The 27,262-nt window shown below is 40.1% G+C and overlaps 1 protein-coding gene across 1 annotated transcript; it reads left to right on the top strand.

Moving 5' to 3' along the window:
• LOC108717516 (vomeronasal type-2 receptor 26) lies at positions 1 to 26,542 on the top strand. Its single transcript, XM_041564155.1, has 5 exons — positions 1 to 63; positions 1,442 to 2,248; positions 6,897 to 7,124; positions 8,573 to 8,696; positions 25,217 to 26,542. Exons 1-5 carry the CDS (start codon positions 1 to 3, stop codon positions 26,110 to 26,112), a joined length of 2,118 nt encoding a protein of 705 aa, XP_041420089.1. The 3' UTR covers positions 26,113 to 26,542.
• The last annotated feature ends 720 nt before the right edge of the window (positions 26,543 to 27,262 follow it).

Here is a 27,262-nt window from a genome sequence, read left to right as displayed (position 1 = left end):
ATGCAGAGAGCCCAGAAACACCAGGTTCCCGGTTCAACTCCAGGCTTAATATTACACTATCAGGTATGTATATGTAAAACATAAGCCATTCAGGCTTGGTTTATAACCAGTTTTTATACCGATTATCTTTCATTGCAAGGAGATTATAGACAAATAGCAGGGGATCTTTTTACCCATAAAGAGAATCACGTACCAGAGGCCTCCCCTTCAGACTAGAGGAAAAGAAGTTTCATTTAAAGGAACAGAGTAGGGGGTTCATCACAGTGAGGACAGTGAGGTTGGGGAATGCACTGCCGGGTGATGATTCAGTTAATGACTATAAGAGGGACTTAGATGATTTCTTGGACAAGCAGAATATCCAAGGCTATTTTGATACAAAAATCTACAATGTATATAGATATTGGTATATATATATATATATATATATATATATATATATATATATATATATATATATATATATATATATATATATATATATATATATATTGTCATGACCAGCACCCAATACCAGAACAAGTGCCAAGCACCCTGATATTAGTTCAGCTTCACCAGTAGTGTGACCACCGTTGGGCTTCGGGAGGAGCCCTCAACTTACTTGGGTGCCACCTGGACTTAACGAGGGGTGCAAGGCAAGATGTTCTGGCTGGCAAAGGGGCACGGCTGTTAGCAAAGTCTTTTGGGCCGAAGGTCACGGTACAAAGGATTAGGCAGAAGGATGGTCAGACAGGCTGGGTCGAGACAGGTGGATATCAGAATCGTCAAACAGGCAAAGGTCAAAACCGGGTTGTCAATCAAGGGGTTAAGCAGGAGAGTTGTCGTAGGCAGGCAAGGGTCAGGATCCAGAATGCAGAATAGTCAGGAACAGGCAGGGTCAAACACGGATAATCAGATCAGAATCTCAAAGACAGATGCACAAGGCTAGAACAAGTTCTATCACGGGCAACCATTAGCGATGCTGGGCAGCTATTTATACTGTTTGAAATTCGCGCCTTTGCGCGCTGGCGTTACTACGCCAGCACGCTTGTGCCTTTAAATAGAAAGGAGGTCTCGCGCACCCTAGAGAGCCGGCACCAGCGAATACACGCTGGCGCGGCCTAAGACGGCGGCAGAGAAGACTAACCATGCGGCGGGCATTCCCGCCACACAGGTATCGTTACATATATATATAGTTTCAGTGGGTGTGTGTAGGTATGTGCACTGAGTTTCATTTGGAGGGGTTGAACTTGATGCACTTTGGTCTTTTTTCAACCCAACTTGACTATGTAACTATGTAAATATATATAATGAAGGTGAAAACATATGGATAAATACTTGTAATAATCCAATTTTTGGTTTCTGCCATTCTTGCCAATAAGTCTGAAGAAAATATTTAACTCATCCCATATCTGCTTCTTTTTTAGCTTCACTAGAAAACTGAAATGTTTTTTTTAATCTGCAGATCAGTTACAGCTCTGAAAATCCAATATTGAATAACAAAGTAGAGTTTCCATATGTCTACCGAATAATCCCCAATGAGTTATCAGAAGTTGATGCTATAATGAGCATATTTAAGTATTTTGGCTGGAATTGGGTTGGACTTATTGTATCAGATGACGACTATGGTTACAGGGCAAGTAAAAGACTTGAAAAAGTAATGAGAAAAGAAAGTGTCTGTTTGGACTTCCTCGTCAGACTTAAATGTAATAGTTATGGAATAGTCAAAGAAAAAATTCAAGAAACAATCTACAATAGTACAGCTAATGTCATCATGCTCTTTCTCAGTTCAAAGTTTGCTGAAAACATTAACGATTTTTTTGATCATGATAAAATTCCCAAAAAAATATGGATTGCATCCTCGTATCTCCCACATACAGTTTTTATGCCACTTGTGCCAGCATTTGATACTTTAAATGGCACTTTGGTATTTTCCATCCAACAAGGAGAGATTCCAGGTTTTAAGCAGTTTTTCTATTCCTTAAATCCATTTAAATATCAACACGACATTTTATTCACAAACATGTGGCAATTATTATTTCACTGCAACTTGCCAACCAAAACTCAAGTTACATATCGATATAATTGCACAGGGAATGAATCATTTGATAATATAGATCTGGCAGCCTATGAAACATTTGATTTCAGAATATCTTATCGGATTTACACTGCAGTTTACGCAATGGCTCACGCTCTCCATGAACTGTACGGCACAATGACAAGTCTCCCTAAATCAGCAGAGAGTCTACAAGTTTATTTTAAGCAATGGCAGGTAAGTTGGTGAACAGTTATATTTAAAATATACAGTTGGTAAATAGCTACTTAGTCATATATAGTTAATTTAGGTTGGAAAAAAACAGTAAATATGTAGATCTTGACATCAGAATAGCCCTGGATATTGCGCTCATCAAAGACATCACCCAATTCACTCTTAAAAGTATTAAGTCTGCAACCACAACTTCACCCAACAGCTTATTCCACAACCTCATTCAATTATATTCTTTTTATGTGAAAAATATCCCCCTCTTTTTTATCTATTTATAAAATTCCTTAATATACTTCTAAATAGTAATCATGTCCTCTCACAAGCACCTTTTCTATAGATAAAACATTCCAAACTTGATAGTCTTTCCTAATCGTTTCATTGTTTTATTCTTTTAACCAATTAAGTAAGTTTAAATCACTAAGGGGGTTATTTATTAAAGTCTGAATGCCAAAAAGTCCTAAAGATATCCTGATCAATGCTGGGTTTCGTGCAATAATCCGAAGATTTTGTGGTATTCATCAAAAATCTAAAAACTAAAATCTGGTTTTCGTATGTCAAATCCAAAAAATTGGTAAGATTCAAATGTTTGATGTTTTTTCCCTGCACAGGAAAAATGTATTGGTAAATAGGGGATTTTGATAAATAATTCCCAAAATGTCTGTATCTTTTGGCCACTCAGTGCTTTCATACCTTGAGTCAATCCCATATTTTAGTTGACCACAACAACAATGGTAGAGTGCTTCCACCCCTGATCATGTACCCTTTGGGGTACCAGGTGCTACACTGGAGGACCCACTCCTGCCATATGGGTCATTCAGTGTGCCACTGGAATTTTTCTATATTTTAGTTGACCCTGATATATATTGTCTAGAAAAGCCCAATCATTCTCAATGAAAGAAGTACCCAATGCATTTCCATTCAGTGTATAACTAGCATTTATTTTAGAAAAGTAAATATCCTTTCATTTATCAACACTGAACCTCATTAAAAGAGAAAATTGAGAGGAGGCTTAGATGCACCATCTTGAACTTTCAACAAGGGGAGTGGAAGCAACCATCTGCGTGAAAACAGGCACTTAATGAGTAGTCCTTATGGCAGACATATACTAGGGTACCTTTTTTTTGTACATGCATATGTAGGGATTTGTAAAACAGCCACCCCTAGTATTTTGTGCAGGCAGTTCCTCCATGTTATGGACACCTAATTGGGTCCTAAAATACAGTTGGGAGGGGTACTGTTGACTCTTGCTATTTCTCACAAAAGGCTAGGATATAAAAAGGCTCTGAAGCCATGCTTTCAGGGTCCATCTTCTGATGGCTCTAGCCTGTGCAGGAGGTGGAGCTCGAGTGGAACCTAGACAGGTCAGGTCTAGTAAGAATAGGCTACTCACTCTTATAGATCACTCTAGGAGTGATAGTCAGTCAGATTATTTAGCTGAGCATCTTGAGGCTCCTACGAGGATTGTAGTGGGATTACTCAGGGTACTCATTGCCCAGAAGTAGGGACTAAGTGTACAGACCTAGGGTAGATAGATTCCCCTCAGGTTCCACTTAGGGAAAAGACTGAAAACTGGGTGTACCTCCTCAAAGCTGCATGTATTGTTCCTATCTCTGAGGAGAATCATACAGACTAAAGGTGTTGTGAGTACTGCCTATTCAATGTACTGTATGAACCTGCAATGTTCTGATCTATGTACACTCCACTGAGGATTGTATACTGTGCTCAATAAATCTGTTATTTGGTTAAGTTATAAGAACCACTGGCGCCCAATTCTTTGCACCCTGATTACAGTTACAGTTCCACTACACCCTGCTTCCACCTCAATGCGAAGGCTCACTCCCTCAGGTTTTAAGGTCTCATCCAGAGCATATGTACTGGGAGTGAAGCTTATAGTAGAGTAAGGTGCACTCAAATTACTATAGCGCTACACATACATTTCTAACAGATGTATATATGCCTGCCTTAAAGGAGAAGGAAAGCTATGGAGGCATTTTATTGCCAATAAATTAGCATAGTACAAGCTAGAATGCAATATTTATTCTGCAGAATGCTTTACCATACCTGAGTAAAAAGCTCTAGAAGCTCTCTTTGTTTGTTTAGGATAGCAGCTGCCATTTTAGCTTGGTGTGACATCACTTCCTGCCTCAGTCTCTCCCTGCTCACTCATAGCTCTGGGCTCAGATTACAGCAGGGAGGGGAGGAGGTAGGGAAGGAGGGAGGGAGAGAGGAACAAACTGAGCATGCTCAAGCCCTAGCCATGGAGGTTTATGCTGAAAACAGGAAGTCTGATACAGAAGCCTGTGTGTTTCTTTTGACAGAGGACTCAGAGCAATATTTAAAGGTTTACTGGTGTATTTTCATAGACCTTTCTGATAAAGCTTACTTAGTTTTAACATTTCCTTCTCCTTTAAGGACTGCTCATTGAGGGCCTGCTCTCATCCATACAGTTGTTTTCATTAAACCTCATTTGCTCATTTTCAGCCAGACACATCTCTCTGCAGAGGGGCAAATCCCTGTATGGAACTTATAATGGGTCATTTATGTCTGCAAGTGTAGTGTGCAACTTGTTGTAACTCACCCCTATAATTCCTTCTACAGGAACAGGGACACATTAGATTGGTTTATATTGGTATTTTCAAATCTGTGATGTTTTAGTTTTTCTTTGGGGTCTTAATTCTGTGTTTGTTATAAGGTGTTTTGTATGTTGGTTTTATCCTTAATAATAAAATATTCTTACATTTTTCATACATCTTTGACAATTTAGGTTAAGTGTTTTTAAGGTGTTTTTAGATATCATAAGGTATTTTGTATGTTTGCACTATTAATCACAAATTGTTTTTTTGAAACCAGTAGTGAAACATGTCCAAGCCTATGTGTGCCCTTTAATGTACATATGTGTATTAAAGAAGGAGGTTTTGTTGTTCCAAAACATTTGCCTTTTTATATTTGATAGTAATGATGTTGCTTTGCTTGTCATTTAATGACCATGTCTTTGTATAAAATCATGTAAAATGTTGGTTACCATTTTTTTTCTTTATTTTGCAATACATAAAATAACATTTAAAATAAATTAATTAATAAATTAATAAATTGTGATTTTTCCACTTGCCAAGATTGTAAACATTATTTATGTGCAATTGTGATATTTTGTAAAATTTTTCATAAATGTTCCCCTTATGTGTTTTTGTTTAATGTATGATTAATTTATTTACAGTTATTTGCTTATTTTCCTTTGTCTCTTTCATTTGAAGGAATAGTGACTTTGTGTGTCCTTTAATGTGCATTTGTAATATGGAGGTTTTGTTGTCATCCAATCAACCAATACATATGCTTTTTTATATGCTATGGTCATTTTGGTTAATTTTTCTATAAATTATTGCCACAAGTCACAAAGATTGTCATTAGGGATGGGCGAATTTGATCCGTTTCGTTTCGCCAAAAATTCACCACCGGCGAAACGTCACCGACGCCCATTAAAGTCTATGGGTATCCAAAAAATGTGAATTGTTTTGCCGCATGTCTTTTTTTTGATGCACGACGCTATACAAGTCTATGGGCGTAATTTTTGAGGCGAAATAAGGCGAAAAAAATTCGCCCATCCAAAATTGTCATCTCCAATTACAAAGATGCTGAAACCGATGAATAATGTATTTATTTTCAGCCATAGGATATAGTTATATAAATACATAATACTTCTGCAGATTCTTTCACTCTCTGCTTCTCTCTCTCTCACACTCACAGTGTTTCTCTCCTGAAGCCTCCAGAACATCTGTCATGCCAGGGGATGCACAGGCAGAGTGCTGGTAGCCATACAGGGGCCTCCTCTCACTGTAAATCTTCTCCTGTAGGTTTTCCTCTAGCCTAAATGCTTCATTTCTCTACCTTATCTGTCCCAATGTAATCACTCCTCATTGGGACAAAAGATTGCCCTATCTCACTAGACTAACTGTGTTTCACTCCTAGAGTGAACTCAAACAACCTTCTACCACTAGCTAGCCCTAAAGGAGTCAGTCTCCCAAAGATTGTCTGACCATATTTCGTCCTACCTATAGGACCTCTTTGGCCTATACAAGGAAGAGGCACCTGAATAGATATTCTCCATGGACCAGTGAGATTCTTCATAGACACATGGGTATTTCTACCATTGGAGGACTCACATACACAAGACTCATAGCCAGCTGAGTTGAAGTACTTTGTGAATTAAGCTATGCTTTTAGATACCATTAACTACCATTTCTGTGGCCATGGCAAGTTATACCCAGTGAGCTGCACTTTTATCCACAGTTGTGAGTGTATGAAAAGCATATATCCACATCAGGAACTCTGAATGGTGCCCAGTTGGAACTTTTGTTCAAGACTGTTCAATATATACCAGCTTATTCCCTGTTGGATTTGGGCTCCTTGTATATTATACTCAGGTACTGTGAGTGGGGACCCCCATCCACCCTGCCGTAAGGGCTAAGGTTTCTTTTACTCTTTTAGGGTTTTCTGAATAAAATTTACTGGAACTATAATCAACGTGGGCGGGGTTGTATCCTTTATTTGTTTGGTTGTGTTTAATTAAAGATTGGAGACACCCAATTGATGCTAATTAAAATTGATCACTGAACTGAAACTCCTGTTGTACCATATGTATTTGTTTAATCTTTTTAAGCTAAATGCATTGATGCGGCGTGTGAAATTCAGAACAACTTCTGGAGATGAAATAAAATTTGAAAACAATGGAGACCAACCAGCCCGTTATGATATCCTGAAACACTACTTCTTTAAATTAGGAAATCTAAAAAGGATAAAGGTTGGAAGTTTTGATGCATCCAAGTCTGATGGGAATCAATTATTTATCAACAACAACGCCAGTCTCTGGGAACCCTATTTTTCAGAGGTAACAACACAGACAAACTATGTACACTTTCAATTTTTAGTATGAGAAAGCCAAGATGGGAGTTATATGGAAACCTGTAAGTCAAAAAATCAAAAACTACAAAAACATATCGGTGTGGGGTGAATAAAGTCTTTATTTCCATCCTGTTTACTTTTCTCCCAACTGCTCTTTGGGGAGCCAGTTGCTTATACAGGTATGGAACCTGTTATCCAGAATGCTCGGGACCTGGGGTTTTTGGGATAACGGATCTTTATGTAATTTGGGTCTTCATGCCTTAAGTCTACTAGAAATTAATTTAAACATTAAATAAACCCAATAGGCTGGTTTTGCTTCCAATAAGCATTAATGATTTCTTAGTTTTGATCAAGTACAAGCTACTATTTTATTATTACGGAAAAAAAGGAATCATTTTTAAATTTTTGGATTATTTGGATAAAATGGAGTCTAAGGGAGACAGCCATTCCTTAATTCGGAGCTTTCTGGATATCGGATTTCCGGATAAGGGATCCTATATCTGTATAATCTTTTTTTACCTTTAAAGCTTTATAATCTTTTTCTATAAATGCGTCCAATATTTAGGACTACTTTAGTTAGAATTACCTTTCTGTAATGTGCCATGTAGTCTTTGTTGTGAATAGTAAAGGACCAGTAACAACAATTTTTTTATTTATAAAATAAAAACTACACCAGATAATACTCATATGCCACTGCATGTTATGTATTCACCTTGGATTTAACTTAAAAATCACAAAAAGATCGCCTCCTTGCTCTTCAATGCATTTTGAAAAAAGATAATAGGGCGACCAGCAGCTGCAGCTCTGTGCGCACCCCCGACAGCTCTCCTCACATGACACATTACGGAAGTTGTTCATGAACCAGGAAGTTGCTTCAAGAGGGCTGCTTCAGTGGATCATGGAACGGCTAGGGGAGAGGTACACAAGTGTAAGGGCTGCTTCAGAGGTTCGCGGGGAAGAGGGAAAGGCTGAGAGAGACCAGAACTGAGGTGGGGGGAAGGATGCGGTATGTGAAGGGAAAGGCTAAGAGAGAGAGAGGATTTTGATTTTGAAAGCTTTGAAGATGCTTATGGGTAACTAGAGGTTGCTAGGTGATGTCACTTCCGGAAATGATGTCACAAACACTTTTCTAGTGCTGCAAGATGATGTGGCCCCTTGGACTCCATGAGAAAGCTGTGGTTTCCATTTTTTTCATTTTAGTAGAAAGCAGGATGGGACTGGGTTCTCTAAAAGGTGTTACTGGTCCTGGTACTGGACCCCAACCAGTAAGAACACTCCAAGGTTTATATCACAGCTTGTACTAATCTATACTGCTGATATGAAGCACAAAACACTAAGGAAAGTCCCTTTTTGTCAAGCCTTTGTTAGAGCAATCGACTAATGTTTAGTTTCCCATATTCTGCTTTAAATTCATGTCTTTCTTTCACCCCACAGTTTGTCTATTCTAATTGTAGTGAGCCCTGTATACCAGGGTACAGAAAAGCTAAAATAGAAGGAAAACCAAGTTGCTGTTATACCTGTGTACAGTGTGCTGATGGGGAAATGTCTAACATAACAGGTACTGTATGTCTGATCTCAAATGCATTAACTCTTCAAGTTCATTATATTTCATTTACATGACATCGTCAGACAGAGAGACTGGTACCTACTGTATATCACTGGCTTTGCAACAAACAAATCATCAGAAGATCAAAATCTATGAAATAGTCCAACAACTATTTCTCTATTAACCTTTTAAATGCCACAGATCGTAGAATCTACGTTCTGTGGCAAAGGTACTTGAAATGCCACAGAACGTAGATTCTACGTTCTGCAGCATTTCCTGGTTCAGGAGCGGAGGAGCGGCTGTTAGAGCCGTTCGCTCCGTTCCTGCTCGATCCCCTGCCCCTAGGCAACGAGCAGAGCAGGGGATCGAGTGGCCCCTGGGGCGCGATCGCCCAGGGGCCCAAAAACAGCAGCAGGCACGTGTTACTTACGTGTCCTGCTGCTGCAGCCTGCACCGGATCGACGATCTCCGCCCCCACAGCACACAGACAGGAACCACGAGATGTCTTCCAGAGGCTCTTCCTGATCGCCTGCAACAGTCTCCAGCGACTTTTTGAGGTTAGTGCAACAATTACACACACAAACACACCAACACACACTTATTACAGTAATACACACTTAAATTCACACTTACACACACTTACACATGCATTTTTGGGGATTGGGGGGGTCACTTACACTCACTGCACTTACACACATGTGCACACGCACACACGCGCACATAACATGTAATTTACCATTTGTACACACGCACACGCACATACATGGCATTGTGGCTTTTTTTTTTTTTTTTCTTATCGCATCGTTTCTTTTTTTGGCTGAAAAAAATGTTTTATTGCCATTACGCATAGCGTATTCGCTAACCGTACTGTGCAATACCTTTTGTATGTTATTTCGGTGATTATATTGCAATTTTGGGTATTTTGGTGCATTTTTAGCCATTTTATTGAATTTTTAGCCATTTTATTGCATTTTCAGCTCTGCATATGTTGTGTTCACTTGTTTCTAGCCGTATAACCTGTTTGGCCCATCTAAAATATTCAAACTGTGATTCTGACGGCCGATAACACTAGTCTGGAAAAAAAACATTGATTTTTGTGGTTTTATTGGATTTTTTTGCATTTCACCCTTTACTGCCTTATTTTGTTTTGCCTTGTAAATTTTATCTACTATATATCCATTTGGGGGTCTCTGTGCGCCACATAGTTTGGTATATCTATGCATATTGGGCATCAAAGTGTTCAGTAGACCTCTGGCGTTCATATTTAGGATGTTTTATGCTGATACGTTACGAAATGTGGGGCATATAATGGGGTAAAATTCAAGCTTTCTGACAATTTTCAGAAATTTGATAAAAACCGTTATGTTCAGCATTGCTTTGCAGTTTGGCAGTTTGCAGTAGAAACACATATTTACCCATATTGGATTCGTCAGAATGTGTACTTTCTGAAAATATATGGCTTTCTGGGGTCTCTGTACTGTTAGGTGGTCTAATGTCGCATATTACACACACCAGGTGCTTATATTGCAGCAGCCAGCGCGTCAGCCGTGAAAATGTATATACACTATTGTCATTTGGTGGTCTCTGTGCGCCGCATAGTTTGGTATATCTATGCATATTGGGCATCAAAGTGTTCAGTAGACCCCTGGCGTTCATATTTAGGATGTTTTATGCTGAAACGTTACGAAATGTGGGGCATATAATGGGGTAAAATTCAATCTTTCTGACGATTTTCAAAAATTTGATAAAAACCGTTATGTTCAGCATTGCTTTGCAGTTTGGCAGTTTGCAGTAGAAACACACATTTACCCATATTGGATTCGTCAGAATGTGTACTTTCTGAAAATATATGGTTTTCTGGGGTCTCTGTACTGTTAGGGGGGTCTAATGTCGCATAATACACACACCAGGTGCTTATATTGCAGCAGCCAGCGCGTCAGCCATGAAAATGTATATACACTATTGTCATTTGGGGGTCTCTGTGCGCCACATAGTTTGGTATATCTATGCATATTGGGCATCAAAGTGTTCAGTAGACCCCTGGCGTTCATATTTAGGATGTTTTATGCTGATAAGTTACGAAATGTGGGGCATATAATGGGGTAAAATTCAAGCTTTGTGACGATTTTCAGAAATTTGATAAAAACGGTTACGTTCAGCATTGATTTGCAGTCTGGCAGTTTGCAGTAGAAACACTTATTTAACCATATTGGATTCGTCAGAATGTGTACTTTCTGAAAATATATGGTTTTCTGGGGTCTCTGTACTTTTAGGGGGGTCTAATGTCGCATAATACACACACCAGGTGCTTATATTGCAGCAGCCAGCGCGTCAGCCGTGAAAATGTATATACACTATTGTCATTTGGGGGTCTCTGTGCGCCACATAGTTTGGTATATCTATGCATATTGGGCATCAAAGTGTTCAGTAGACCCCTGGCGTTCATATTTAGGATGTTTTATGCTGATACGTTACGAAATGTGTGGCATATAATGGAGTAAAATTCAAGCTTTCTGACAATTTTCAGAAATTTGATAAAAACCGTTATGTTCAGCATTGCTTTGCAGTTTGGCAGTTTGCAGTAGAAACACTTATTTACCCATATTGGATTCGTCAGAATGTGTACTTTCTGAAAATATATGGTTTTCTGGGGTCTCTGTACTGTTAGGGGGGTCTAATGTTGCATAATACACACACCAGGTGCTTATATTGCAGCTGCCAGTGCGTCAGCCATGAAAATGTATATACACTATTGTCATTTGGGGGTCTCTGTGCGCCACATAGTTTGGTATATCTATGCATACTGGGCATCAAAGTGTTCAGTAGACCCCTGGCGTTCATATTTAGGATGTTTTATGCTGATAAGTTACGAAATGTGGGGCATATAATGGGGTAAAATTCAAGCTTTGTGACGATTTTCAGAAATTTGATAAAAACCGTTACGTTAAGCATTGCTTTGCAGTTTGGCAGTTTGCAGTAGGAACACATATTTACCCATATTGGATTCGTCAGAATGTGTACTTTCTGAAAATATATGGTTTTCTGGGGTCTCTGTACTGTTAGGGGGGTCTAATGTCGCATATTACACACAGCAGGTGCTCATATTGCAGCAGCCAGCGCGCGTCAGCCGTGAAAATGTATATACACTATTGTCATTTGGGGGTCTCTGTGCGCCACATAGTTTGGTATATCTATGCATATTGGGCATCAAAGTGTTTAGTAGACCCCTGGCGTTCATATTTAGGATGTTTTATGCTGATAAGTTACGAAATGTGGGGCATATAATGGGGTAAAATTCAAGCTTTGTGACGATTTTCAGAAATTTGATAAAAACCGTTACGTTCAGCATTGCTTTGCAGTTTGGCAGTTTGCAGTAGGAACACATATTTACCCATATTGGATTCGTCAGAATGTGTACTTTCTGAAAATATATGGTTTTCTGGGGTCTCTGTACTGTTAGGGGGGTCTAATGTCGCATATTACACACACCAGGTGCTCATATTGCAGCAGCCAGCACGCGTCAGCCGTGAAAATGTATATACACTATTGTCATTTGGGGGTCTCTGTGCGCCACATAGTTTGGTTTATCTATGCATATTGGGCATCAAAGTGTTTAGTAGACCCCTGGCATTCATATTTAGGATGTTTTATGCTGATAAGTTACGAAATGTGGGGCATATAATGGGGTAAAATTCAAGCTTTGTGACAATTTTCCGAAATTTGATAAAAACCGTTATGTTCAGCATTGCTTTGCAGTTTGGCAGTTTGCAGTAGAAACACTTATTTACCCATATTGGATTCGTCAGAATGTGTACTTTCTGAAAATATATGGTTTTCTGGGGTCTCTGTACTGTTAGGTGGTCTAATGTCGCATAATACACACACCGAGTGGTTATATTGCAGCAGCCAGCGCGTCAGCCGTGAAAATGTCTATACATATTGTCATTTGGGGGTCTCTGTGCGCCACATAGTTTGGTATATCTATGCATATTGGGCATCAAACTGTTTAGTAGACCCCTATGTTTATATTTAGGATGCTTTATGCTGGTAATGATACATGGACAATACGATGCTGGAAAGTTGAAGCTTTGAGGCAATTTCCAGATATTTCACCAAAACCGCCAAATTTGGCAAAGCCTTGCGACTCAGTAGTTTGGAGCAGAAAGGCATGGGTACCCATTTTAGATTCCGTAGAATGTGTACTTTCCAAAAATATATGGGTTTGGGGGGTAAACATATATTTCTGTGTTTTTACCCCGCAAAAATACAGTCAATGTGTTGATTTTTCATTAGCTGAAGTTACCCACGGGACTGTTTGTATGCGCTAACTTCATTTTGGGGCCTCTAAATGCCAGATACTTTGGTAAACTTATGAACAATGGCCACCAAAATGTTCAGAGGAACCCTGGCAATCATATTTAGGGTGCTTTTTCTTAGTACGTAATGACACATGGGTGATATGGTGCTGGGAAGTTGAAGCTTTGAGGCAATTTTCAGATATTTCACCAAAACCGTCAACTTTGGGAAAGCCTTGCGACTCGGTAGTTTGGAGCAATAAGGCATGGGTACCCATTTTAGATTCTGTAGAATGTGTACTTTCCAAAAATGTATGGGTTTGGGGGGTAAACATATATTTCTGTGTTTTTACCCACAAAAATGCAGTCAATGTGTTGATCTTTCATTAGCTGAAGTTACCCACAGGACTATTTGTATGCGCTAACTTCATTTTGGGGCCTCTAAATGCCAGATACTTTGGTAAACCTATGAACAATGGCCACCAAACTGTTCGGAGGAACCCTGGCAATCATATTTAGGGTGCTTTTTCTTGGTGCATAACGATACATGGGTGATATGGTGCTGAGAAGTTGAAGCTTTGAGGCAATTTTCAGATATTTCACCAAAACCGACAATTGTGGGAAAGCCTTGCGACTCAGTAGTTTGGAGCAGAAAGGCATGGGTACCCATTTTAGATTCTGTAGAATGTGTACTTTCCAAAAATATATGGGTTTTGGGGGGTAAACATATATTTCTGTGTTTTTACCCCACAAAAATGCAGTCAATGTGTTGATTTTTCATTAGCTGAAGTTACCCACGGGACTGTTTGTATGCGCTAACTTCATTTTGGGGCCTCTAAATGCCAGATACTTTGGTAAACTTATGAACAATGGCCACCAAAATGTTCAGAGGAACCCTGGAAATCATATTTAGGGTGCTTTTTCTTAGTACGTAATGACACATGGGTGATATGGTACTGGGAAGTTGAAGCTTTGAGGCAATTTTCAGATATTTCACCAAAACCGACAACTTTGGGAAAGCCTGGCGACTCAGTAGTTTGGAGCAATAAGGCATGGGTACCCATTTTAGATTCTGTAGAATGTGTACTATCCAAAAATGTATGGGTTTGGGGGGTAAACATATATTTCTGTGTTTTTACCCCACAAAAATGCAGTCAATGTGTTGATCTTTCATTAGCTGAAGTTACCCACAGGACTATTTGTATGCACTAACTTCATTTTGGGGCCTCTAAATGCCAGATACTTTGGTAAACCTATGAACAATGGCCACCAAACTGTTCGGAGGAACCCTGGCAATCATATTTAGGGTGCTTTTTCTTGGTGCATAACGATACATGGGTGATATGGTGCTGAGAAGTTGAAGCTTTGAGGCAATTTTCAGATATTTCACCATAACCGACAATTGTGGCAAAGCCTTGCGACTCAGTAGTTTGGAGCAGAAAGGCATGGGTACCCATTTTAGATTCTGTAGAATGTGTACTTTCCAAAAATATATGGGTTTTGGGGGGTAAACATATATTTCTGTGTTTTTACCCCACAAAAATGCAGTCAATGTGTTGATTTTTCATTAGCTGAAGTTACCCACGGGACTGTTTGTATGCGCTAACTTCATTTTGGGGCCTCTAAATGCCAGATACTTTGGTAAACTTATGAACAATGGCCACCAAAATGTTCAGAGGAACCCTGGCAATCATATTTAGGGTGCTTTTTCTTAGTACGTAATGACACATGGGTGATATGGTGCTGGGAAGTTGAAGCTTTGAGGCAATTTTCAGATATTTCACCAAAACCGACAAATTTGGGAAAGCCTTGCGACTCAGTAGTTTGGAGCAGAAAGGCATGGGTACCCATTTTAGATTCAGTAGAATGTGTACTTTCCAAAAATATATGGGTTTGGGGGGGTAAACATATATTTCTGTGTTTTTACCCCACAAAAATGCAGTCAATGTGTTGATTTTTCATTAGATGAAGTTACCCACAGGACTATTTGTATGCGCTAACTTCATTTTGAGGCCTCTAAATGCCAGATACTTTGGTAAACCTATGAACAATGGCCACCAAATTGTTTGGAGGAACCCTGGCAATCATATTTAGGGTGCTTTTTTTTGGTGCGTAACGATACATGGGTGATATGGTGCTGGGAAGTTGAAGCTTTGAGGCAATTTTCAGATATTTCACCAAAACCGACAATTTTGGGAAAGCCTTGCGACTCAGTAGTTTGGAGCAGAAAGGCATGGGTACCCATTTTAGATTCGGTAGAATGTGTACTTTCAAAAAATATATGGGTTTTGGGGGGTAAACATATATTTCTGTGTTTTTACCCCACAAAAATGCAGTCAATGTGTTGATCTTTCATTAGCTGAAGTTACCCACGGGACTGTTTGTATGCGCTAACTTCATTTTGGGGCCTCTAAATGCCAGATACTTTGGTAAACTTATGAACAATGACCACCAAAATGTTCAGAGGAACCCTGGCAATCATATTTAGGGTGCTTTTTCTTAGTACGTAATGATACATGGGCGATATGGTGCTGGGAAGTTGAAGGTTTGAGGCAATTTTCAGATATTTCACCAAAACCGACAATTTTGGGAAAGCATTGCGACTCAGTAGTTTGGAGCAGAAAGGCATGGGTACCCATTTTAGATTCAGTAGAATGTGTACTTTCCAAAAATATATGGGTTTGGGGGGTAAACATATATTTCTGTGTTTTTACCCCACAAAAAATGCAGTCAATGTGTTGATTTCTCAGTAGCTGAAGTAAAGTCCTGATCAATTTGGATGTGCTAACTTCATATTGGTGTCTCTAAATGCCAGATACTTTGGTAAACCTATGCATAATGGGTATCAAACTGTTCAGTGGACCCCTGGCAATCATATTTCAGGTGCTTTTTCTTGGTACCTAATATAGTTTGGGATATGCGGAGCAGCAAAATAAAACCTTTGAAATGATTTTTCAGAATTTTGAATTTTTTTTTGAAAAACCGCTATTTTCAGACAAGCTTTTATGTTTGGTAGTTGGGAGTAGAGAGACATAGTTACCCATTTTGTAATCGGCAGAATGTGTACTTTTCAAAAATGTATGGTTTTCTGGGTTAAACCTACGGTTTCAGGATTTTTTGCCTTGGAATCTAAAGCATGCCGTTTTCTGCCTTAGTGCTTTCAAAATTCGGTAATATACTGCCGGGAGTTTTTGCTGTACAGAAATCCTAAATCTCCCTAAAACTATACATATCTGGTATTGGCACGTTCGAGAGACATAAGGCTTTCCAAATCAGTTGGATTTTCATCCCTAAAATGAAATATTTTTCTGGTATAAATTGATATACGATGAAAAATGGTAATTTTTCATTTTTTTTGGTATTTAGCACTATAAATTTTTTTGCACAGGTGGAAATACATGAAAACTCAGGCAGATTTAGAAAGCTCAGTTTCTACTGAAAAAAACAATGTATAGTTTTCCTAGGTAAACTATAGGTTTCCCCTCAGAAAATGCCCCTAAAGTGAGAGAGCACAAAATGTTTCAAAAACGGCTGGCATTTCGCGTAACCAAAATGTGAAATTCTGCTGGCACTTAAAGGGTTAATCCACATTTCTCTATTATTATTATTATTATTATTATTATTATTATTATTAACATGTATTTATATAGTGTCAACATATTTTGTAGCACTGTAAAGTAAATGTGTTTATACAACAAAATCACATGAATTACATACATAGAACATATGCAAAAGAGGCTCCAAACCCATGGATTGTATGGCCATTGTTTCCTAAAGGTGGCCATACACGGAGAGATCCGCTCATTTGGCGATGTCACAGGCTGATCCAATCGTGGGCCTTAGGGCCCAACGATCGGATCCTAACAAATTGTAATGGGCGTTCAGATCGCGGGAACGAATCAACGAACAGATGCAGCTGTGATGGGATTTTTAGTCCTGTCCGATCGAGATCTGGCCAACTTTCGGCCAGACCTCAATTGGGGAAGGCCGTCAGGGGGCCCCATACACGGGCCAATAAGCTGCCGACTTGGTCTGATGGCAGCTTTTATTGGCCCGTGTATGGCCACCTTAATTCTTGCCTCAGAGGACACAACAGGAAATTCTTAACTTGGTAAATTAGGGCGTTCTTGTGTTTTACTCCCTTTTATTTTATTTACTGTAATTGCAATTTTGTAAACATTGTTTTCCTTGTCGAACTCCATGTCAGTACTCATTGAGATAGCCCCTCCCCCCTGCCCAAATCAGAAGGACTGTCCCCAAACTTTTAAAAGGCCAACCACACCCACCTACCGGCATCTTTTTTGTCCTTCTCTTTTTGCTGTTGCTCCCATCGGAAGCAATATTTTCCTTTTAACCTTGAGAAAGCATTAGGCCTGTCCATAAGGCATGAGGGGTTTTGGTGCATGGGACCTTTCTGTTCCCCAGCACATTACCTCATATCTTGGAGTCTTCTGGGCTTCAGCTCCTGGATCAGGTAAGGCACTGGTGTGTATTGTTTGCTACTCCTTGTCTGTCTGTGTTTCAGTTGCCTTCCCTATTGCAGAACATTTGGTGGCAAGTGCTTATCCCCCCATCCATGTGCCCTCTTGGCCTACCCAAAAGGCATCCAGCGGCAATGGTGAATGTGACTCCTATACCCCATTTTATATTTATGGATGGGTGAGGGAGGTGGCAGTTAGCTTAGGATCAGTCAGTAATTAGGCATAATTAGTCAGGGGCCTGAGCCATACTGCCTCCTGTTACTTTTTGTTTTCTTTGTGTTTTAATGGAGGGCAGGTGTCATGGCCAGCTGCCTCCCTCAACAGACTTTCCTAATGTGGAGGTAGTTTTAAAAAAAAGTTACTCTATAGCCTTCAGCCAAAATGTCAGCAGACTTGGGCCATTGCAGGAGGCACCAACATCAATTATTCAATTTGCTTCTGTGTAACCTCAGCAGTTGCTTTTGGTTACCTGCCTATACAGACAGCAGCTTAGTATAATCAATGAGTTCCACTGGCTATGTGACCCCCCATTTGAGTAAAATCAGGTGATTCCTGTGCAACTGCCAGCTATAGCAAGTGGAGATGGTCCTACCCACTCTCTAACTCAGCAGACTAAAATGCTGGTCCAGGAGCCTCAGGTAAGTGCTGCTATTGTCAGTAGGCTTGTGATGCCGTCTGCCTGTAACAATAAACCTGGGGTCCTGTAATATTTGGCTTTTTTGGGGCCTTCTTACAGCCTGGCATAATGAACAGCAGGTAAGGAGCATCTCCATATTCTGTTCTGCAGTGTACTAAAGTCTAACTAATTGCTTGCATACAATGTGATCATACGCTGACCTGCAATGTGCTTGGTTCTGGCTGTTTGCCCACCTGAAACCAGTAGCCCTAAGGGCTCTTACTATTGAGCGTTTTTACCTGCGCTCCCCTGCGTTCTGTTTTTCGGCGTTCAGCCGCAGGGGAGCGCAGGAATAGACGCATTTCATTTTTTCAAATGGGGCTGTACTCACACAGGCGCGTGTAGGCGCTGAACGCAGGAAAAATGCAGCATGTTGCATCTCAACCTGCGTTCGGCGCCTACACGCGCCTGTGTGAGTACAGCCCCATTTGAAAAAATGAAATGCGTCTATTCCTGCGCTCCCCTGCGGCTGAACGCCGAAAAACGGAACTCAGGGGAGCGCAGGTAAAAACGCTTATGAGTAAGAGCCCTAATAGAAATAGATAAATGGGCTGGTATGGTCTTATGCTGACCTGTAGTGTATGTGGGGTTCTGGCTATTTGCATACCTGACATCAGTAGCCCTAATGACTATATGTAACACCTATTTGGGCCACTCGGGGTTAATTCACCAGCTAGAACACTAGAGCATGGGTTACACATGACTTACACCCAGGGCAGGGCCTTGGCTAAGTGGAAGTGTTCCCTCTATGGTGTAGTGCAACTACATCCCCCCCAGGCTACTGTGCACACAAAAACAACTTGGGCGCCAGGTGGTTCTTAACAATCAGGAATGGTTTATTTACTATGCACGAGGCAAGTGACATCAGGTTTCAGTAGTCACGCAGGAGTTGAGGCAACAGCAAATAGAGAGGTCACACAGAACACAGGCAGCTCACACAGAACAGACACAGGCTTTTCATGAGGAAGAGTCTCCATTAGGCATTTGCAGTATTCACACACATTCCCTCCTGGAAGTTGTCAGGAAGCAGCTTGTACCCTACAGTCCCTCTTCACTGAGGTCCCTGACTGGAGGCAACACACAGAGCCTCTGGGAAGCTCCTCCCTTACTGCAAATCCTTGTTGGAGCTTCAGCTGCTCTTTCTCTCTCCCCTCTCTGCCTTTCTCTCCTAGAGAGACTATGACAAGTCTGCCCTAGTATATCTGTTCCTCATTCACGGGGTTACCTGCTCCCCGACTTGGACACATGACTTCTTCTGGGCCTATTGCACTCAGTCCCCTGAGCTCATCCAGCTGGAATCACATCCAGAGGCAAAAGAGGAAGAGGCCACTCCCTGCACACACTATATAGGAGTGAGTCAGAGCAGTGTCATCAAATCTCTCAGCCTATCACTGTAAAGGTTATTCTGTAACAGGGATTCTACCCAATAACCCAAGGAAATGGTGAAAAGATTAACTCTATAGGGCCTGTATCCCTATAGGGCCCTACATATAGATAAGTGGACTGGCAGGCAGTGTGCTCCTATTTTGTTCAGCAGTAGGATTTGCTCTGGCTAGTGCTCACCTGGAACAGGTAGCCCTAATGGATGTAGATCACGGGGCTAGCTGGCTGCTAGGTCCTGAGATATATAGTGAATAAAGTGCCCCCTCTTGTAAAATATAAGGATATTATAAGTTACCGAGGAGTTTCATGACCATATAAAAGTACGAGGCCGAAGGCCGAGTTATACAGGTCATGGAACTCCGAGGTAACTTCTAATATCCTCATATTTTACAACTGGGGGTACTTTATTTATTATAATACACAAATTTTTGTGAGTCATGTGACAGAAATGACATCACTACTCACCGTTTATAACTGATGACATCAGAACTCACCGTTTATAAGGATATAATTTACAAGATATTCACGGCTTTTGTGTATTATATATATATATATATATTATCCAAAAAGACAGGTGCACGCCAGGATTTTTTAAAATTAAAACTTAATATTTATTAAATACATTAAAATGGAAGCGGCTATATATATATATATATATATATATATATATATATATATATATATATATATATATATTTATATAGTTGTGTTCCAAGGAATGACGCACTCCAGGACTTCATAATGAGATCAAGCAAAGTGAAGTTTATTTGTCAACGTTTCGGTCCAGTCTGGACCTTTCTCAAGACATAACAAACAGAACATACCACCCCGTGTTTAAAGGCAAAAAATGGCGCCAACCCCCCCTGTGACATCATCAGTGACATAGAAGGTGTGCGTGAGGTGTGCACCTAGAAACCCCTGTTAAAACTATCAAAACCACATAAAAAGTTAGTATACATCTACCCAAGGTTGCTGCGACCCCTGGGTAGTCACCAAAAAACTGCACATTTTGTAAAAAGCTGTTTAAAGAAAAACGGGTTGCCATAGCAACAGGCCTAAGAAAGCACTGATTACAGCACAGACCTGCTGGGGCAGGAAGGGGAAGCCCATATATGGAAAACACAACACCGAGGCTGTGCAGAAAAGTCAACAGTTGCAGCCGCAGAGCTCTGGCCTAAAAGTCAATACAGATCCAGTATTTTAACCCCTTATGGCCCACAAAGTGGAGGATGAAGATCAGGCTTTGCAGTAACTTAAAGGGCAATAATGTATGAAAAAAGACTTCAATGTCACAGCATGACTGGTTATGAAATGTCAATATGGAGCCTATATGTGCAGTGACCGAGAAACATCAGGCAAAAGCACATGTAACATCAAATGCTCAGGAAATCAAGTCATTATTGGGATAAACTGCCCCATTACAGGGCAAATATTATTGTTCAAGATCCTAGGAAGCATCGGTAACTGTTCATTTCATTCAGACCCCTCGGGGCCATTGTATCTACATTGACAATCCATCTTCATTCTTTTTGGAGTAAGGTTTTGTCCCTGTTGCCCCCTCTTGGGGCGGCCGGGCAATGATCAATAATCATACACCTGAGGGAACCAGTGGATGTCCATACGTGAGAAAGTGTCTGGCTACAGCTTTATCACATTTGTTCCGCTCAATGGCATCTCTGATGGAGCTGCGGTGATTGGCCATTCGTTCTCTAAACGAGGTAACAGTCTTACCGACATAGTAGAGGCCGCAGAGACAGGTGATCAAATAAATAACGTACGTTGAATTACAAGTAACACCGTGATGTATCTTGAGCCTTTTGCCCGTGTGAGGGTGTGGGAATGTGTCCCCAATTATCAGGCTTCTGCAGGTAATACAGTTAGGGCATCTGTAGCAACCCCTGCAGTTCTTTTGCAGATTATCCAGTGCAGGTAGAACTGAGCGTACTAATATGTCCCGTAAGCTCTGCCCCCTTCGGTAACCAATGGTCGGCTGTTGATAAACTTTAAATGACAAGGCAGGGTCTGTCCTGATCACCTCCCAGTTGTCCTTCAATGTTCTGGTGACTGTCTCAGCGCCAGGAAAGTATGTGGTGGTATATGTGCTCTAAGCAGCAGCTAATCTAAACTATGTATTACATGTTGCTGTATCTTGGGTACATTGGGGTCGAATACTGAAGACTGACATGGATACCTATATTTCAATGTCTTATTATGCAAATGCATTGCCCCTGTTGTAAGGTATTGATTAATCAATTAAGCAGAGAATTTCATTTCTTACATGGCAATGTTTCTCCCTGTGGTCGGTAGCCAGTAGTGATGGGCGAATTTATTCGCCAGTGGTTAATTTCCACGTTTCGCTGCCGGTGAATAAATTCGTGAAACTACTGTGAAAATTCTGCCATGTCAAATTGTCGCCGGCGTCAAAAATTGACACCAGTGAATTGACAGAGGCATCAAAATCTGCGCTTTGCAAATTTTTCACCATTTCTCAAATTTCACTGTGAAGCAGGACAAATTCGCCCATCACTATTCAACAGCCTTGTATTGCAATATACTGTCTATATAAATAAAGGGTCAAGCTATTAGCTTCTTATTCCAGTCAAATGTGCAGTATAATTTACTATCCATTGCTGGGGCTCTGGGGTTGGGCACTGTGCTCTGCTAGAACCAGTATCTCAGGGCCCTGACCCAGGCATATGTAATAATCTTCTATGATAAAGCACATGGTTTAACACATGCTAGCACCATGGCCCATGCCCTGTATGTGGATTCTAATGGATCATTTTATGTTTTGCTCTAATATGGTTAGGATATCTATAGTCATCTGAAGAATATATGCTTATCCTAAGAAAGCCAAAAACCTTCAAAATGAATGTTTAATCAATGGTTAACTGTAAGCTCCACAGTACAGAGTCTGCCAAAGTGTGTGTGCATCTATAGGTGGGCCATCGGCATGTGTATGTGTGTATATATAATACATGACTACAAGTTCTAACTATGACACAAATAAGCAAGAAGAAGGAATATAGCTCTCTATGCTTCACTGAAATAACCCTATATGTATTTCTACCCTTAGTTGGGTGGGTCCTCAGTGCCTCCTACAAGCTATAGAGGGGATGGCTTCTGCATTGACATTTACTACTGATAAGCTTAGTGTCATGATATATATGGGTTATTTTATCTGTCATACCAATAACAATAAGCAGAGTGTCTGTTAATAATAGAGATGACCTTTGTTCAGGTTACAAATATGACTGGTCCAGGATAGGAGTCATTTGGTGATACTGCCAGTGAAGCGGAGCATCATTGTAGCTTAAAGGCCAAGTTTCTGCTCTGTGCCCAGAAGGCAGATTTATTTTGGGTCTGTTTTTTCTTTAGTTTTTCCAATCTCCGATTTATTGATTATTTAGAATACAGGGCTGGCTGTTCTTCCATATCAGATATGTAACTGATTAGACAGCAGAGGATGGAAGCATTCAATGAGCGCTGATTCTTTCCTCTCTTGTAAGTCAGTGCCCTCTTCAGCCACCAACAGTGTTGGAACCTGCCTCCACACAGTTACATCCTTGTGTGTTTCTACCAGTTCTATTGCCTCAGGCTATAAAACCTTGGAATATCTCGAAGACGATAATACTCCTATTAGCCTTGCTTGATTCTCGGATTTCACATTGTTAGGTTCAGCCACTCCTGATACCCTCGTGAGACATCTGGCCCAGTATGGCTCTAGTCTGGTGGATTAGAAGCTATTCTGACACTTACTGGAACATCCATATGGCCTCCCCTGTTCTAAGGTCAGCTTCATTGATGGAGTTCATATATGTAGGGTAGTTGATTTTCCACATATAGACATGTTCCTTACATGTGGGATGAAAACAGCCAGGTTTCGTGGGTGATTCTAAGCATCTCTCCAGGGGTTACAGTCTGCCTCCATGTCCATGTGATTACCCTTTAGTTTCATTGGGGTTATTTTATTTTTGGATCTGGAAACCTTAGGGTTACCCAGTTATACCTCTCACAAGACTATGTATAGTCAACCAACAAGGGTTCTATTCCTCAGGTACAGTAGTTGGTACTAGTGTTCAATGTTTTCACTGTTAGTGGAGTCTCCCTCAGCACAGGACCTTACACGGTGTAAGGAATTCTAACCCAATGGATGTCTCAGGTGCCCTTGTCTTTTTCTTTAAGGATCTGTTTTCTGTTAGAAAAGTTCTGACTGCTAGGCATTCCAATATGTAGATGTCTATGGTACATGCCTCGTGTGCCTCATTGTGCATTATATGCCTTGTGCTTGTTGTAATATTCAAAACAGGTCATACCTACAAAGGGGGTCTGTTTTAGGTTCTTACTCCTACCAAGTGAGTAGAAGAATAAGTATTTCAACTTGCTGAATTCACCATGTGCAGGGGTGTCTTCATCTTTGTACTGACATGGAATTGGACAATGGAAAGAATAAGATTGTGTCATAATTACTGTGATCTTCCTTTCCTAAATGAACTCCATGTCAGTACAGCCCACCCTTTTTTAGTAATTTGAGAAGCTTGTTACAAAGACACTGGTAGGAGGGTGTGGTTGGCTTTTTAAAGTTTTGGGGAGGGTCCTTCTGATGGGAGCCAAGGGGGAGGGGCTATCCCAATCAGTACTGACATGGAGTTTGTCTAGGAAAGGAAGATCATGGTAAGTATGACACAATGTTCCCTTTTGTATATGGCAGCTTCTCTGGTGTCAAATGGAAAACAAGAGCTCCCACTGATGCCAATGCAGTCGCCTATCCCTTAATCATTTTCTTGATTTTCTGCCTGTTCCTGGGTTTCATTTGTTTGACTGATGACCTGTTTTTTAACTTAAACTATTTTTGTTTATTTTGAAAAATATGTATAAAAAAAACAAATAAAAAAAACAAGACAAAAGTTACCAAAAAAGCCAATCAGGGCATGTAAAATACATGGTGTTGCAAAAATGCCAAGCACGGATCAGAGGGTTTGGTATATGTTTCTTAAAGTGACAACAGCCATTTCAATGTCAAATGTAGAGAAAGGGGGGAAAAAGTAGGAAATAAAGGCAGAGGAGAAGGGCAAGGAAAATGTGAGTCATAAGACTTCATAATATCGTACATTGACATTTTGACTTACCAATAGAGTAGTAGGATATGGGATCTAAATGGTCCCAAATGGTCTGTAGGTTGGAAGGTATTGTGAATTCTGTTTGCCTAGAATTGTGCTTGAACTGGGGCTTAAACTGTTCTTAACTTCCATGTCTCTAAGCTACTTGATTTGCCTTTACCCAGTACCTTTCCAGTGTAGTCTCTTCATCTAACCTTCTAGCATTTTGCCATGAATTATTGTAATTAGTGATGTCCCTGCCAATTGTCATTTTGGTGAATTTTAACTAAAAAAAATAGTGCTTCGCTCTTTAGAAAAACTGCCCCAGAGACTGAGCTGAAAGGGCACATATAACTGTAACTTCCATATATTACAAGGGTCTTATATATAGTGTGATTAGAATTTTCATGAAATGAATCAACACCAACTTGGTCCACATAGAATAAAGAAATTATCTGAGAGTTCTAAAAATGCAAAATGCATTTTCAAATCTGTTTGATGGCCTTGACTGCATTAAAATTCATTTGGCACCTGGCTGATAAGAATGCCAAGTTTTGCCCCAAATAAATTGCCTAAATGTTTTTTCCTTTTACTACAGATGCTCAAAATTGCATGAAATGCTCTAAATATGAAAAGTCAAATTCTGGAAGAAACAGCTGCATCCCAAGGAATATAAATTACCTTTCATATGAAGATCAACTGGGCGCTACTTTATCCTTCATCTCCATAATATTATCCATCATGTGTGCTGTAATCCTGGGAATCTTTAGAAAGTATCGTGAGACTCCTATAGTGAGAGCCAACAACCAATATCTCAGCTGTCTCCTCCTCATCTCTCTCATGTTGTGTTTCCTTTCCTCTTTATTATTTATTGGGCGCCCCACACAGATATGTTGTATCCTTCAACAAGTGATCTTTGGGATTGTGTTTACTATTTCTCTTTCATCTTTGTTGGCTAAAACTCTCACAGTTATTATTGCCTTTAATGCCACAAAGCCTGGGAGCAAGCTGAAGAAGTATATAGGAACCCAACTGTCCATCATACTAATCATTGTATGTTCTTTAGGTGAGACTGTGATTTCTGCTGTGTGGTTGGCCTCCAATCCCCCATTTGCAGAGGCTGATACTCTTTCTGATCCAGACTATATTTTTCTGTTCTGTAATGAGGGGTCTGGCATCCTTTTCTTCTGTATAATTGGATATATGGGAACCTTGGCCCTACTGAGTTTCATTGCTGCATTTCTAGCCAAGGATTTCCCTGACAGATTTAATGAGGCTAAAAACATCACTTTCAGTATGTTGGTGTTCTGTAGCGTGTGGGTGACATTTGTCCCTGCATACCTGAGCAGTAAGGGGAGTAGAATGGTGGCAGTTGAGATATTTGCCATTTTATCTTCCAGTGCTGGATTGTTAGGCTGTATATTCATTCCCAAATGTTATATCATTTTTCTAAAGCCTGAACTGAACACAAAAGAACTAATTGTTAGAAAATGATAGAATTATACAGGAATAAGAATTTCAGAAAAACCTTGAGGAGGAATAAAGTAGGGTATCCCTATAGCAGGGTGATTGTCATCCCAGTGACTTTCTATATATGTGTAACCTTGTTATTAGATAAGGGGGCTCAAACTGAAAGCCACTTAGGGTGAGATTTGTGGTGAGTGTTTATTGTACCAATACAACTCCAGTAACTATACCTCAATGTTTCTATATATCTGTTACCTTGTTATAAGCTAAGGGGCCCAGCCTGAAAATCAGTTAAGGAGAGATTTGGGATGGATATATATTGGAACTGCAAATATATCTGGGTGACTATTACTCCAGTGTTTCTATATTTCCATAACCATGTCTTGAGCTTAAACTTCCCAGCCTAATGACAAGTTATAGTTTGATTTAACATGAGGGCTTATTTGCTGCACTGGGTATCCCTGGAGCTAGAGGAGGGTAATTGTCATAAGAAAACATTGACATAGATATAACCTACACAATGGTGGTAATAATAAAAAAAAAATCTGAAAAGTTCCTGTAACAGTCAGACACAAGCCTATACATTTTTAAGAGTAAGATTGACCAATCTTCGTGTATGAGGTAAAATCAACAGGGCAAATTGATAATGACAGAGGAGAAAATGAAATCTTGACCCAACAAGCAAGTAATGGAGGTCATACTGTGTCTTCCATACAATTATCTTCAAACTGGATCACATCAAAATCAGTCTACAGATTGGCTGGCCTCTGTAGGTTGCAGTGAATAATCTGATTGTTGGCCCAATGTATGAAATATGGGTGACTAAATGGACCCAGATCTGCTTGTTTACCTCACATTGTACGACATTGCATGGTCAGCAGTTGCATAACTACAGAGCAAGGGGTGGTCTGCTTCCTCTAAACAAGGAGCCTGGAGGGGTAGGTTTCCAGGTGACCAATGGCATATGCCTCATATCACTAGCTTCTAAGCGCGGACCAAATAGACACGAGTTGCGCTATTATCTAATCCGGCTTTATTTAATATCAAAAGTACATCAGTGGATAAAAATTAACGTGTTTCATGCCTTCTAACCTACTTGTTCAGAGTTCAGATAATGCTAAAGATGTGTCTAGGTTAGAAGGCACGAAACACGTTAGTTTTTACCCACCCAGGGCAA

Source organism: Xenopus laevis, chromosome 5S, assembly GCF_017654675.1.
Source record: "Xenopus laevis strain J_2021 chromosome 5S, Xenopus_laevis_v10.1, whole genome shotgun sequence".
NCBI lineage: Eukaryota > Metazoa > Chordata > Amphibia > Anura > Pipidae > Xenopus > Xenopus laevis.
Note: the sequence above shows the minus strand (reverse complement) of the source record. Positions and strands in the feature narration are given on the sequence as shown.

Coding starts and splice junctions, on each gene's coding strand:
- LOC108717516 (XM_041564155.1), top strand. CDS start 1: ATGCAGAGAGCCCAGAAACACCAGGTTCCCGGTTCAACTCCAGGCTTA. Junction 64..1,441: donor GCTTAATATTACACTATCAG/GTATGTATATGT, acceptor TTTAATCTGCAG/ATCAGTTACAGCTCTGAAAA. Junction 2,249..6,896: donor TTTATTTTAAGCAATGGCAG/GTAAGTTGGTGA, acceptor AATCTTTTTAAG/CTAAATGCATTGATGCGGCG.